The 13,729-nt window shown below is 36.7% G+C and overlaps 1 protein-coding gene across 1 annotated transcript in view; it reads right to left on the reverse strand.

Moving 5' to 3' along the window:
- Positions 1-13,706, reverse strand: part of NUDT9 (nudix hydrolase 9) — a 32,742-nt gene extending 19,036 nt beyond the window's left edge. The window contains exons 1-4 of the mRNA XM_006193604.3: positions 13,345-13,706; positions 4,852-5,091; positions 3,174-3,269; positions 232-318 (exon numbers count right to left, since the gene is read on the reverse strand). Of these exons, the coding sequence (XP_006193666.1) occupies positions 232-318; positions 3,174-3,269; positions 4,852-5,091; positions 13,345-13,451 (530 nt within the window). The 5' untranslated portion in view covers positions 13,452-13,706. The remainder of the gene's footprint in view (positions 1-231; positions 319-3,173; positions 3,270-4,851; positions 5,092-13,344) is intronic.
- Between the last annotated feature and the right edge of the window lie 23 nt (positions 13,707-13,729).

A 13,729-nucleotide genomic window follows, 5' to 3' on the forward strand; every position in this document is an offset into this window, starting at 1 on the left:
GAGCATCTGTATTTTGGTATCTACTTGGGGCAAAGGGGGTTGTCCTGAAATCAGTCCCGCAGGATACCAAGGGATGACTGTATATACAAACACATATATACATACATACACCTCTGTGTGTGTGTGTGTGTGTGTGTGTGTGTGTGTGTGTGTAATATAGACGTAAAAACTGGGCTACAGCCTGTATTTTTTCACTTAGCTCTTTGCTATGGAAATGTTCTTAGTTCTTACCTGGTTATAATTGGATCTGCAGCATGATTGGGGCCCCATCGCCCCAAAAGCCCACGGCCAATCAGTCCTGTCCGTCCTGCAGGGTTTCTGGGGAGGGAAAAAACATAAAATCAATTAAATGTGTTCATCTTTTTTAACCCAATCTGATATGGCCCAAAACAAGGCAGTAAGAGCAGTAAGAGGGAAACAGTATCTCCACAAAAATCCAGTAGCACTATCACACATCTGGCACTGAAAGTACATATTTCCTTATAGTGTTATTTAACTTTTCCTTTGTGCATCCCTTAAGCTTTGGGCTTGATCCAGGAGGGGGGAATCTCACTTCGAAAGTTGTTCTACAATGTAAGAATTGGCTTCAGTTTTCACCTACACTTCAAAATTCAAACTAGAACTTTACTGGACTCTTAACTCTGGAGGATAAAATGTTCTGCACCTAATCATCATCTATCTCTACAACAGTAGTGCTTAATTACTCAGGATACCCACACTTGTCTTCACTTTCTCATCACCTTCACTTCCTGCTCCACTCTCCTTCAACCTGTCCCATCCAAATGGTTTTTGTTACATTTTAAAGCCCATTTTTTCTCAGCAGGTTCTAGATTTTTATTATCAATAATAAATATTTTGTAGCATACAGTGAGGTAGAAGTATCCAATATTTCAAGATTTGAAATATACCAAAATTCAATTTTTAAAGAAAACAATTATGTAAAAATGTCAACAAATTATTTTACCTAATGCCACAACCCAACATTAAAACATCTGTCAGATAAACAAAACAACAGTCATGCCTAAGTATTTTCTTCCAGTCAATACCCCTTGAATGTTCACCTTTCACTATGTACCAGTAAAATGCCCTAATCTGCAATCTTATCTATTTAATATTATATCTTTTGTCCTCCCACTATGTGAAATAAATAACTTGTCAAATTTTCCCTTTCAGCTATCTCTATTTATTCTAGTCTTCTCTGTAACTTATTAAAGTCAAATGAATTTTTATACTGTTTCGTTCTAGACTTAGAAATATTCCAGCAAGATTTGCAAATAAAGACAGAAAGACAAGACACCTGGCCAGGTGACGATAATTCTACCTTTCAAATTCAGGAGGAGAGGCAGGGTGGCCAGCAACTATGTTTTATCCCATGTAACCATAGACCCCCAAACACAAATGATCAAAGCCAGTATTAAGAGAGAGAATGTTTTTTTTAGATGACCAAGCCTATAACTTATAAACTGGAAGCTGCAGAAAAGACATACGGACTATCCTATAGCCTGAGAAGCAGAGAAAACTGTTCACAGAAAAAGAAAAACAAAGGCAGCACGTAAGGAAAAGCAGGCATGAGCCAAAGAGATGGTCCTGATGGATTTTCAATTCCACTCTTTCCTAAAGTTACCTGCACATCTGCTTTGGGCTCTTTGAGAAGATCCCGCAGCCCCAGAGTAAAGTTCACTCTTTGCTCAGGCAAGCCTGAGTTGGTTTCTATTGGTCAGAGTCTTGACTGAAACAACAGGCTACCCTGCCTTTATCTTTTTATATATGTATGTATCTTTTAATATATTTCACCCAGAAAAGAATCTACGGAATGAGTCAAATGCAAGGAGAGCTTGATCTGAAAAGATTCAATAACACAGAAAGGTGAGTAAGTTACGAACACAGAATTTAGCAAAACTGAAAGTCCAGATTGGGGTGAGAGGAATACTATTATTTCCTCACCCTAGAGGGACTAAGAATATAAATTGCTACATTTTTACAAGGTGATAAGCATGATTACAAATCTGCGATCCTTTTTTTTGTTTTATTTTAGACATGCTAATTTTTACATTTCTTCCTAACTTTTATAATGTCTTCTTAAGTAAAATGGAAAATTTTGGCATTGTGTAGAAAAATCATTTTTAAAAATACAACAAGAAACTTGATATTAAATTGTTGGGTTATTTTAATTTTCACTCTTACGTATTTGGATAAATTCTTACTCTAAAGTATTATCTCATTTTATAAATAACTACTGAAATACAATTTTCAATCCTTTCTCTGTTAATTTATTCAATTACAGCTGACCCTTGAACAGCATTCCCATATAAACTTATGGTCAGTCGGTCCTCTGAACACTCTGTTCCTCTGCTGGGTCCACACAGTTTAAGCCAGTGTTGTTCAAGGGTCAACTGTAATTATTTCTACCTTCAAGGTGAAGTTACAAGAAGATGCATTTAAATCCTGCTTCCACCACTTACTGTATGCAAAGTGCTTACATTTTCCCTCCTTATCTGGAAATAGAACTAAAACTATCTATCCACAGGGTTATCGTGATGATTTAATTAGAGCACGTATATAAATTCTTTTGTACAATGGCACATACAAGCACTCAATAAATGTTAATTATATTGATGAAATAAAATTTATATTTTAAGGCAGGACAAGAAAATTTAAACATAAAATTCTCTGTCTGTCTGGGCCTCCTCCCTTCCTTCCTAACATGCAGGGTGCATCTGTATTACACATTAACCAGAGCTCCTCAAAGACAGGAGTGCTGCTCGACCATAAAGATCAATTTTTTTCCTTTCTTCTGACACTAGCAATTTAACTTCTTAAAAGAATGGCATTCTTTCCCAACTCTGATGGGAGTCATGGTGATTTGATGCTTGCTTTGTACATGTGTACTTGGACTATGTATCTTTGGCAGACTTTATGTAAAATATCAGTATGTCAGTTTGATGCACGATCCTTTGTCTCAAAAAACGTATATGACTGTGTCTTCAACTTATACCATGTGGAACAGTTCTCAGACCTTTCTGAGAGTCTGTCTCCCAGGTCGTAATCCTCAGTTTGGCTCAAATAAAATTCCTTTTTTCTTCTTAACTTGATTGTTAATTGAATTTTTGTTGACAATATCTTCTACCTTTTGAAGACCCATTATTGCAAGATGTTCCATTCCCAGTACCTACCTAGGTCTTCCACTTTGAATCTCATACAGGCCATTCTGGCTTTTTCTCTCAATATGCCCATCCTTTTCATTAAACTTGGGAGAAAAGTTGCTTTCACTGTAATGAGAATACCAATGCAAAATAAGAAATAATGATCCAACATTACCACTAGCTTAATAATGGCAGTCAGTTATTTACAATGAGCAGTATTTTTGAAACTAAATTTTTAGTTACAAATTTAGTTTTTAATTACAAATCCATCTTACTTCTTCAAAACAGTTTCTGAAAAAAAACCTGTTAAACCAAAACACCTTACAATATAAGGATATATATTATAACCCTTCTGGGAAGGACTAATGGCAAACAAACTGGAGTTTCTCCCACATACTAAAAAAAAGTTTACATTAATATTAGTAAAGAGGAATTGTCTATGGTCACAATGTGGCAATTACTAGTTCCTATGTAGTTCCAAAAATAAGATTCCTTCTGATATATTGATGTTTCTACTGTCTCAAAATAATTTTAATTTCTTCAAATGTACACTGATAAAATTATCAAAGTAAACCCACAAAACAGTGAATTCATCCCACAAACTTTATAATAACTATCATGTAGATTAAAATAGATGTAATATGCTGGAAATGTTCTAATTCTTGATCTGGATGGTAGCTACCGAAATATAAAATCCAAGTACTACCACAAAGTTACAAACACATCTTTGGATAAAGTAAGAAAACTGTTCGTAAAAATCAAGTTATAGCAGTAAGTCCGTGGTAAAGTTTAACAACCTAATGAACTAATACTGGATCTACCCAATTAGCAATATTTTTTACTTAACTGACTAACTAATACCTTAAGAGAACTATCATTTACAATAAGTTTACCCACTAAATCAAACTTATAAAACAGTTCCAAAACTAGGTAGCAGTTAAGAGCATGAATTCTGGAGTCAGACTGAGTTCAAGTCCAAGCTATACCATCTACTAGCTCCGTTACCACAAGCAAAGGGTAAATCTTTCCATGCCTCCATTTTCGTATGTGTTTTCTCTATAAAGCAGAAATAACAACCTTGTCTGCCTATCAGAACAGTAGTAAGAGTAAAATAAAATAATTTTTATAAAACATTTAATAGAGTGCCTAGGTCATAGTTGGTACATTTTAAAACTCTACCATGATATTAAAAGGAACATAAACATAAAATGTGAATCAAAGCAGCAGTTCTATGAATTTAGTCAAAGCATTTTTGTTTGAGTTTTTTGTTTTCCTCTTTCTCTCTCTCCTTTACCTATCCCTTTTCTATTCTTTCACATTGGTCTAATTTTATCATCATTTGGTAATCTGAAAAAAAAGCCTGAAAATTATTTTCACTACTTCAAGTACAAGTCTAGCTATGTTGGAAAAGAACCACAAAAGGTGTTACTGATAATCCAAATAGAACACATGAAAACAGATACCACCACTTGCCATTTCACAAAACAAAAAACTCCACAGCAAAACAGATTTACCTATTTGGAAGGATCATCATAAAACCTCCAATAGAATAAACAAACATGAATTCAACCAAATGTAGAAACTGAATTATAATAAACTCAAGCACTAGATAAAAATGATTTTCAGCTTTCAATTGGTCATTTACAAATACAAGCATTACCTTCTCTAAAAGTCTTAACACCCAGCTGACACTGGCTAATTTGCTCACCTGATCTCAGGATCTGCCCACCTAGGTCCAGCCAACACAGAGACTGCAGTATATTCCACAGGATTATAGTCTTGCCACTCAACCAGCCAGCCTACTTTCTCATTAGGAACCTGGCTGCGTTGAACTTTTGAACCTGGGTAAGGAGATGTCCGAGCTTTGTTGTGAGAATTCTCTTTGGAACCATTAGAACCAGACATGATGTTGGAATTAAGATGAAACCCACAGGATAAAAATGAGTTTCTGGGAGGAAAAAAAGAAAAATGTTTAATATAAATATTAACTATTAATTAAAGAACTTAATTCAAAGGCCTCAAAACATACTTTTCAATTTCAAAGACTTAAAATCAGAAAATTCAAATTTGATGCATATTAGTAAAAAAGTCCAACATCTGTGAGAGATTATTTTTAAATACGAAAGCTTTAAAAATATTGCTGAATCTTATTAATTGAAGCTACTTACTGAATTTATTATAGTTGAGAAAAAGGGACAGAAGTTCACTTTTATTGGCACAAATGTTGGGGAAAAAAGTTTATTATAAAACTTTAACCATTAAAAACAAATGTAAAGGAACACTAAGTCTATATGAAGGAATCCATTTTTAAAAACAGTTTGGCCTAAGTACACAAAGTAATGTAATATTACTTGAAGTCAGACTGTGATAACATGTAAATTATAAGCTTTAAAGTAAAATACGAGGTATAGAGTGGAAATAACTGGATAGCATATACAAAAAAGCAAAAACAAAAAACTGAACCTTTACCTCATAGCATACACAAAAACTTTTCATGTCTCCTCTTGCCTAAAAACTTAAATACCTTCTCATTATTCTTAAAGATTAAAATTCCTAACAACCCTAAATTAGGACATCTAAAGGAGAAAAGAGAATTCTGAGAACATAGTAGACTGATGACAGCCCCCTTTCCCTGCACTCACAATAACAATTTGCCCTTCCTGAGACAAATGGTTGATGGGACAAACACCAACTTGATGGGATGGTGAAATAAGTCAAATTTATGTGCCTCCTGATGTTATACACCGAGAAGTACACAAGTGATCATTCCTGAGGTATTCCTTACAAGAACATATAACCAGAGTTTACACATGAGGAAATACAGGACAGACCCACATTAAGGGATATCTTACAGAATAGAGGTCTGTACTCTTTAAATGGATAAGGTCATGAAACATAAAGTTAGAGGAACTCTTTCAGATAGAGGCATGAAAATTAAGTGCAATCAGTGATCCTGGATTGGCTACTGAACCATTTATTTAAAAAAAAGGGGGGTGGCAAATGATGAAATGTGAATAGGGTTGTATCTTTTAAAAGTTAACAGAAAATTACTTACTCCCAACAAAGAAAAGTTTAGGAGCCGATGCTTTCACTGGTGAGCTCTATTTAACAGTTAAAGAATTAACACCAATTCTCCTCAAACACTTCCAAAAAACTGAAGAGGATGGAATACTTCCCAATTCTTTCTAAGAAGCCACCATTATTATTACCTTGCTACCAAAGCTAGACAAAGATGCTACCAGAAAACTAAAGACCAATATCCCTGATGAATATCAATGCAAAAATCCTCAATAAAATATAGCAAATAGAATTCAACAGCATATTAAAAGGATTATACAACATGATCAAGTGGGATTTATTCCTGAAATGCAAGAACAGTTCAACATACAAAAATGAAATAATGTAATACACTACATTAACAGAATGAAGGGAAAAAAGCATTTGATCATCTCAGTTGATGCAGAAAAAGGTTTGCCAAAATTCAACACCACTCTCATGCTCTGGGACCCAGGGCAGAAGCAATATTTTGAAAAGAGCCCACTTGCTCATCTTGGAGAGCCTCTTGGAGAGGCAGAAGGCAAGAAGGACTCACCCTGGGGACACAGTCACTGGTGACAGTCTTTTTGACAGCTCTTTCTGCCACAAAAACACCGGTGCTTGCAAGTGCCTTTTTGGAATCCTTCCTCCAGCTTATTAGCATCTGGACCTGGACCCACCCAGAAGCCTGTCAGTAAAAATACTGGGATGCCATAGGCCAAGCAGCTAGCTGGGTGGGGACACAGCCCTACCCATCAGTAGGCGAGCAGCCTGAAGATGCCCTAAACCCACAACTAGCCTGGGACCAGCCCTGCCCACCAGAGGGTCCAGAACTCAGCCTTGCACACCAGTGGGTGGGCACCAGCCCTAGGATCCCCTGGGCCCCAGCTCCGCCCACCAGCAGGTTGACAGTAGATCAGGGACCCCAGCCCCACAACCATCCAACCCAGAACCCATCTCTACCCACCAGTGGGCCAGCACTAGCTCCAGGATCCCCCAGGGCTCTGCAACCAGCTGCCATGCAACTTGGCTCTGCCTGACCAGTTTTCATTAAAGGTAAGTCTTGGTGTTGTACATTCTACTGGTTTGGACAACTGTATAATGGCATGCACCCATCATTACAGCATCATACAGAGTAGTTTCACTATACTAAAAATCTCCTGAGCACCACTAGTTCATCCCTACCTGCCCCACCACCACCACCAACCTCTGGCAGCCACGAACAGTTTTAATGTCTCCATCATTTTGCCTTTTCCAAAATGTGTGACTGATTTTACTGAAATCAGTAGATTCATTCATTATTTTCAGGTTATAATGGCTTTTGCTTGCTTACACTGCCACAGTTTTGGAAATCCAAATCATGAATACTCAAAATAATATCTTCCTTACCCACCCTAGGCCCATACTCAATAAAAATGAATAGATTTAGAACACATGTATTTATCAAAAGTAGCAAATATATTTCAGGTACCTGTGTGTAAAAAAAACAAAATTTTGCATATGGAGCCCTAGTCTCTATCTGAATTCTATTTTAAAGTTAGCATTATTTTTCATAGTTTGAGAGTAGGGTAAGAAAAAAGTCAAAGGTATTAATGAGGCAGGAGGGTATAGCTCAGTGCTTGTGTGCTTACTTAGCACGCACGAGGTCCTGGGTTCAATCCCCTGTACCTCTGTAAAAATAAAAAATAATAATAAACCTAATTACCACCCCCACAAAAAAAAAAAAACTAAAAAAAAAAAAAGGTATTAATGAGATGCCCAACAGGAAACACTTATCCTGTTCCATTCTACCCCAACCAAATACCAAAATTATTTTTTAAGTCTGAGGCTCTTTGATTTCTGATTTAGCAATAATAAGCATGCGGAATTTCACAAATCTGCTATCCATCTGACAAAAGAAACTTACACACTTGATGATTTACTTTCCCAAATTTAATTTTGCAAGAAAACAGCAAAAATTCAGACTATGTATTTTTATCACACTGAGAAGTGCTAATATTGCTATTCATATCTGCTATTTAAATGTGATACATCAAAAGGAATCAGAACAAAAATATATGTAATATACAGCCTAGGTTATTTTATGGCATTACTAAATATATTTAGTCAAGCAAGTGGGAACTAAGTAGCTGATAAAATTCATTTTAGAAAGCAAAAACCAGTTTCTAAAAGTCAAACTTAAAGAAACACAATACTGACATGGTGTTTTGAAATAAAACATATTTGCAATAATACTAACAGCCATAATAGCTAAATGTATATATTAGTGCATGCTGTGTGCAAGGCACTGCTCTTGTGCTGTAACATATTAATTCATTTGATCCTTGCAACTCTAAGTTTAGTTACTATGATCCCTACTTTGGAAATAAGACCACTAAGGCTGAGAGAGGCTAAATAAGTTTACCACGGTCACACAACTGATAGCCGAATCAGGATCCAGTCCTAGGCAAACTGGGTCCATATTTCAGGCTCTTAAGATTATGCTATACTATCCTAACTTCATTTTTAGCTCACACATATGTTTACATGTATTTACAGAAATAAAACATATACCATTCTCCACACATGTTGCTGACAGATTCTGTTGGAAAATATGGAAACACTCATTACATTTTTATATACTAACCATTTTTTTTCTAGAAAATAGTCATTCACAACTTTCTAGTCAAATCACAAGCCAACTGCAAAACTGTGACTTTCTAGTTCTGCACAAATTATCAAAGTGTGGTAAAATTTCTTTTTTTTTTAAATTGAAGAATAATCAGTTTACAATGCGTCAATTATTTCTGGTGTATAGAGTGTTTTAGTCATACATATACATACATATATTCATTTTCATATTTTTTTATTATAGGTTATAAGATACTGAATATAGTTCTCTGTGCAAGAAACTTGTTTATCTATTTTATATATACTAGTTAATATTAGCAAATCTTGAGCTCCCAGTTTATCCCTTCTCACCTCCTTTCCCGGACCCTGTAACCATAATACATTTACTATGTCTGGGAGTTTGTTTCTGTTTTGTAGGTAAGTTCATTAGTGTCTTCTTTTTTCTCTTTTTAGAGTCCATATATGAGTGACGTCATATGGTATTTTTCTTTCTCTTTCTGGCTTACTTCACTTAGGATGATGATCTCCAGGTCCATCCATGTTGCTGCAAATAGCATTATTCTTTTTTTATGGCTGAGTAGTACTCCATTGTATAAATATACCACAGCTTCTTTATCCAGTCATCTGTTGATGGACATTTAGGTTGTTTCCATGATGTGGCTATTGTAAATAATGCTGTTATGAACATTACGGTGCATGTATCTTTTCGAATTAGAGTTCCCTCTGGATATACGCCCAGGAGTGGAACTGCCAGATCATGTGATAAGTCTGTTTTTAGTTTTTTGAGGAATCTCCATACTGTTTTCCATAATGGCTGCACCAAACTGCATTCCCACCAACAGTGTAGGAGGGCTCTCTTTTCTAAGTGTGGTAAAATTCTTGATGATAAATTTCTTCTGTCTTTTCCAGGATGCTTTGTAATATAATATACCAGACACTCAACACAGACTTGTTGGCTTAACTTTTGGCTTTTTCTTTCATGCCAGTAAGCAGTCACTGGTTTTAGATATATCCCACTTCACGTAGGGTCCCCAGCATTCTAAAAATGAAGAATAACTGCTAAGCAGTATTCCATTGTTCTAGTGGTATCTATCAAAAATAGCACTAGTGACTTCAGAGAGTTTAGATGTTTATTCCTTCCCTTCCCAATTTCACTGAAAAGAGATAAAGATGTATAAAAGGCAACAAAATCCACAGCAGAAGAGAGAATAGCATACCACTAGTGAAGGAGATTTTAACCAATTTCAGGAAGATAAAAAGTAGATGGAATCATATTGACCTACAAACCAAAGTAGAACACATTATATTTGAGAATACACACAAAAAGGTGAAGGAGAGATGCCCTTCCTACAAGAGGAGATTTCAAGCTTGAAATAAGTGGGCCCAAATGTTAAGTAGGCAGTGTAACAGTAACCACGGAAATCAGTCCTCCTCCCTCCCTATCCTTCAAACGAGAAGCCAGCGTTAGCTGTCTGCCCCTAGGATAAAAACCAAAATTTAAAGAAAATGAAGACTAGAACCTCTATTGGGAATGTTGGTATTGAAGAACACAGTAGAAACTTAGGCTTAATATCTCTACAATTCACAATGAGGAGGTAACAGTCAACACAGCTATGCCCAACAGAGAAGTTGCTCCAGTGTAAAGCCTGGAAGGAAAGGGGAAGAGGGACATTCCCAGTCTGTCCACCTGGTACCAGCTCACACACCCCCAAGTGAAACCTTCTAGTCTAGGTGCACTGGCAGAAGGAGCCAATATTCAAGTAGTCCTCCAATTTAGAGAAAATAATACCTACATTAATCAAAATATAAATAACAGGCATTTACCAGATGTTTGGAAAAAAAGGAAAAAGGACCAAAAAGGAACAGAACCACTGACCCAAAATAGTCAATTCAAAAAGTAAAAGATAATTTTTTATTCTAATTATCATTTTCATAGATTCAAAAGACATTTTATAGCCATAAAATAAGAAAACACTGCTATAAAAGAGAGCAATTCGGGAAAAAATGTTCTGTCAATATATATGTAAGTTGAGGGGAGGTATACCTCAGTTGTAGAGTGTATGCTTAGCATGCACAAGGTCCTGGGTTCAATCCCCAGTATCATTAAAAATGTGTGTGTGTGTGTAAGTTAAAAAACATAATAAAATCAATCCCTGGGAATTTACCATCCAACCTAAGAACTTTGCATTCTTGATCACATCTTGTGATAAAATAAAAAAAAAGACAACAGATAACAAGTGTTGGAGAGGATGTGGAGAAAAGGGAACTCCATGTACTGTTGGTGGGAATGTAAGTTGGTACAGACACTATGGAAAACAAAAAATTAAGAGAACTACCATTCAATCCAGCAACTCCACTCCTGGGTATTTATCCGAAGAAAACAGTAACACTAATTCCAAAAGATATATGCAGCCCTATGTTCACTGCAGCATTATTTACAATAGCCATGATATGGAAGCAACCTAAGTGCCCATTCATAGGTGAATGAATAAAGATATGGTATATATATACAATGGAATATTACTCAGCCATAAAAAGAATGAAATCTTACCATTTGCAACAACATGGATGGACCTAGAGGGAATTATGCTAAGTAGAATATATCAGACAGAGAAAGACAAACATTCTATGATTTCATTTATATGTGGAATCTAAACAAATGAACAAACATACTAAACAGAAACAGAGTCATAGATACAGAGAACAAATAGGTATTCACCAAAGGGGTGGGGGGTAGGTGGGAGGAGAGAAATAGATGAGGGAGCTGGAGCTACAAACTTAGTTACAAAAGGAGGGTATACCTCACTGGTGAAGAGTGTGCCTAGCATGCACAAGATCCTAAGTTCAATCCCCAGTACCTCCATTAAAAAAAAAAAAAAACTAATTACTTACTGCCCTACCCCCAAAAAAGAGAAAAAACTTTCAGTTACAAACTAAATGGGTCACATGTGTGAAATGTACAGTGTGGAGAATATAGAGATGAATTAAAATTATCAAAACCCCCAAATACTTTAATCCAGTTTTGGTTAAAATTCAAAGGAAACTATAAGTGACCAGTTGTGATGGAAATCTTTGAGGGATAGAGGCTGTCAACGTAACTGCTTTTGTGAACGCCTCTATGATTATATATTATGTATTATCTTTATATGGTGACAGACAGCAACTAGAGTTATTTATCATGGTGGTCATTTTGAAATGTATAGAAATATCAAATCATTATGGTGTGTACCAAGAACTAACAAAGTGTTGCAGATCCTTCATACTTCAAAAACAAACTCATAGAAAAAGAGAACAGATTCATGGTTACCAGAGAGGCAGGGGTTGGGGAGGGAAAACTAAATGAAGATGGCCAAAAGGTACAAACTTCCAGTTAGAAGATAAATAAGTACTAGGGATATAATATATTACACAATAAATATAATTATCACTGCTGTATGTTACATATGAAAGTTGTTAAGAGAGTAAATCCTAAGAGTTCTCATCGTAAGGGAAAAATTTTTGTTCTGTATCTTTAATTTTGTATCTGTATGAGATGAAGGCTGTTCACTAAACTTACTGCGGTAATCATTTCATGATGTATATAAGTCAAATTATTATGCTGTACACCTTCCACTCAAGCAGTGCTGTATGTCAACTATATCTCAGTAAAACTGAATAAATAAGAAAAAGTTACTGTCAAATACAGACGAGATGACCTATGGACTGCACAGGACTGAAGTCTGAATTGGTAGTCTGGAAGATAAATTTGAGGACAATCTCTAAGAACATCGTACAAAAAGACAAACCAATAGAAAATGAGAGAAAAAGAGAAACAGAGGCTTTTTCCAGAAGGTCCAGGGGGAAAAAGGACAGGACAAGAGAAAAATGGGAGGGGGGGGAAAATAGAAGAAAATGTCCTTGCGTCTAAAGTAAACATGACATACCAAGCAAAAAGCACTAAAAAAAACCCACTCCTAGAAGCAGCCTCTTAATATTTATTACTCTGTGCCTAGAGTGGTACCTAGGACACTGTGGTTACAAACCTGAAGGAGAGAGGAATAAAAGGAGGCTGTGTAAGATACTGTAAATCCCTAAATTTATACAAGGCAAATTTAAAAAGGTAAATAATAAATATATTATCTACACAGAAATGTGTAAGTACAGGAGAGGAATGACGGCTTATATTTTTAATTTTACACCATTTATACTGTTCACATCTTTAAACTTCGTGCGTGTACTAATTTTAATAATAATGTTTTAAGTATTAAACAAAAGAAAATAAATGGCAAGGGACAACACCACAACCAAACAAGAGCTATTTAAACCCTCTGGGGGCAATAATGTTGTGTGTTAGTGAGTCATGGAGGATGGCAAATTTCAATACCATAAGAAAAGTCACTACCACTTGCTTCTCTTAAAAGGCAGATAAAACATTTTAGAGCCTTTTAAAAACGTATACATGGCTGTAAAAATCCGGGAAGCAGGCAAAGCCTACTGAATCCACCGGACCAGAAACTGGTTCCCACCCGCAACCCAAGGAGTTGGGAGGAGCCGCCAGCACTGGAAGAGAAAATACCTGCACGCCGGGATGCTGCAACTGCCCGAGGACTTGACAGTCACAGAGGCCAAGGCCACAGAGAAAGACACGGTGGCTAAAGTCGTTCCCAGGACGCGTCCGGCCATCAGCGTGGGAACGAGCGCTCTTAGTTTGGGCCGCAGCCTCCGCCCGCGTCACAGCCCCGCGCCCCAGCCCGGGTGTCCAGCGAGCGCTGGGACCGGCTCGCCCTCCCGCTCCGGAGAGGGAGTAGCTATATCTATCTTATCAACACAGAGACCAAAAGCTCTCTCAAAATAACAGAACACCTCTACCCTCACGCTCCCAGCGCGGGCGTCCGCCGTCAGGGGAAACAGCCACGCGGGCCGTGACGTCCCCGGTGCGTGACGGCACTTTACGGCCGTGT

This window comes from Camelus ferus, chromosome 2 (genome assembly GCF_009834535.1).
Source record: "Camelus ferus isolate YT-003-E chromosome 2, BCGSAC_Cfer_1.0, whole genome shotgun sequence".
In the NCBI taxonomy this organism is placed as follows: Eukaryota; Metazoa; Chordata; class Mammalia; order Artiodactyla; family Camelidae; genus Camelus; species Camelus ferus.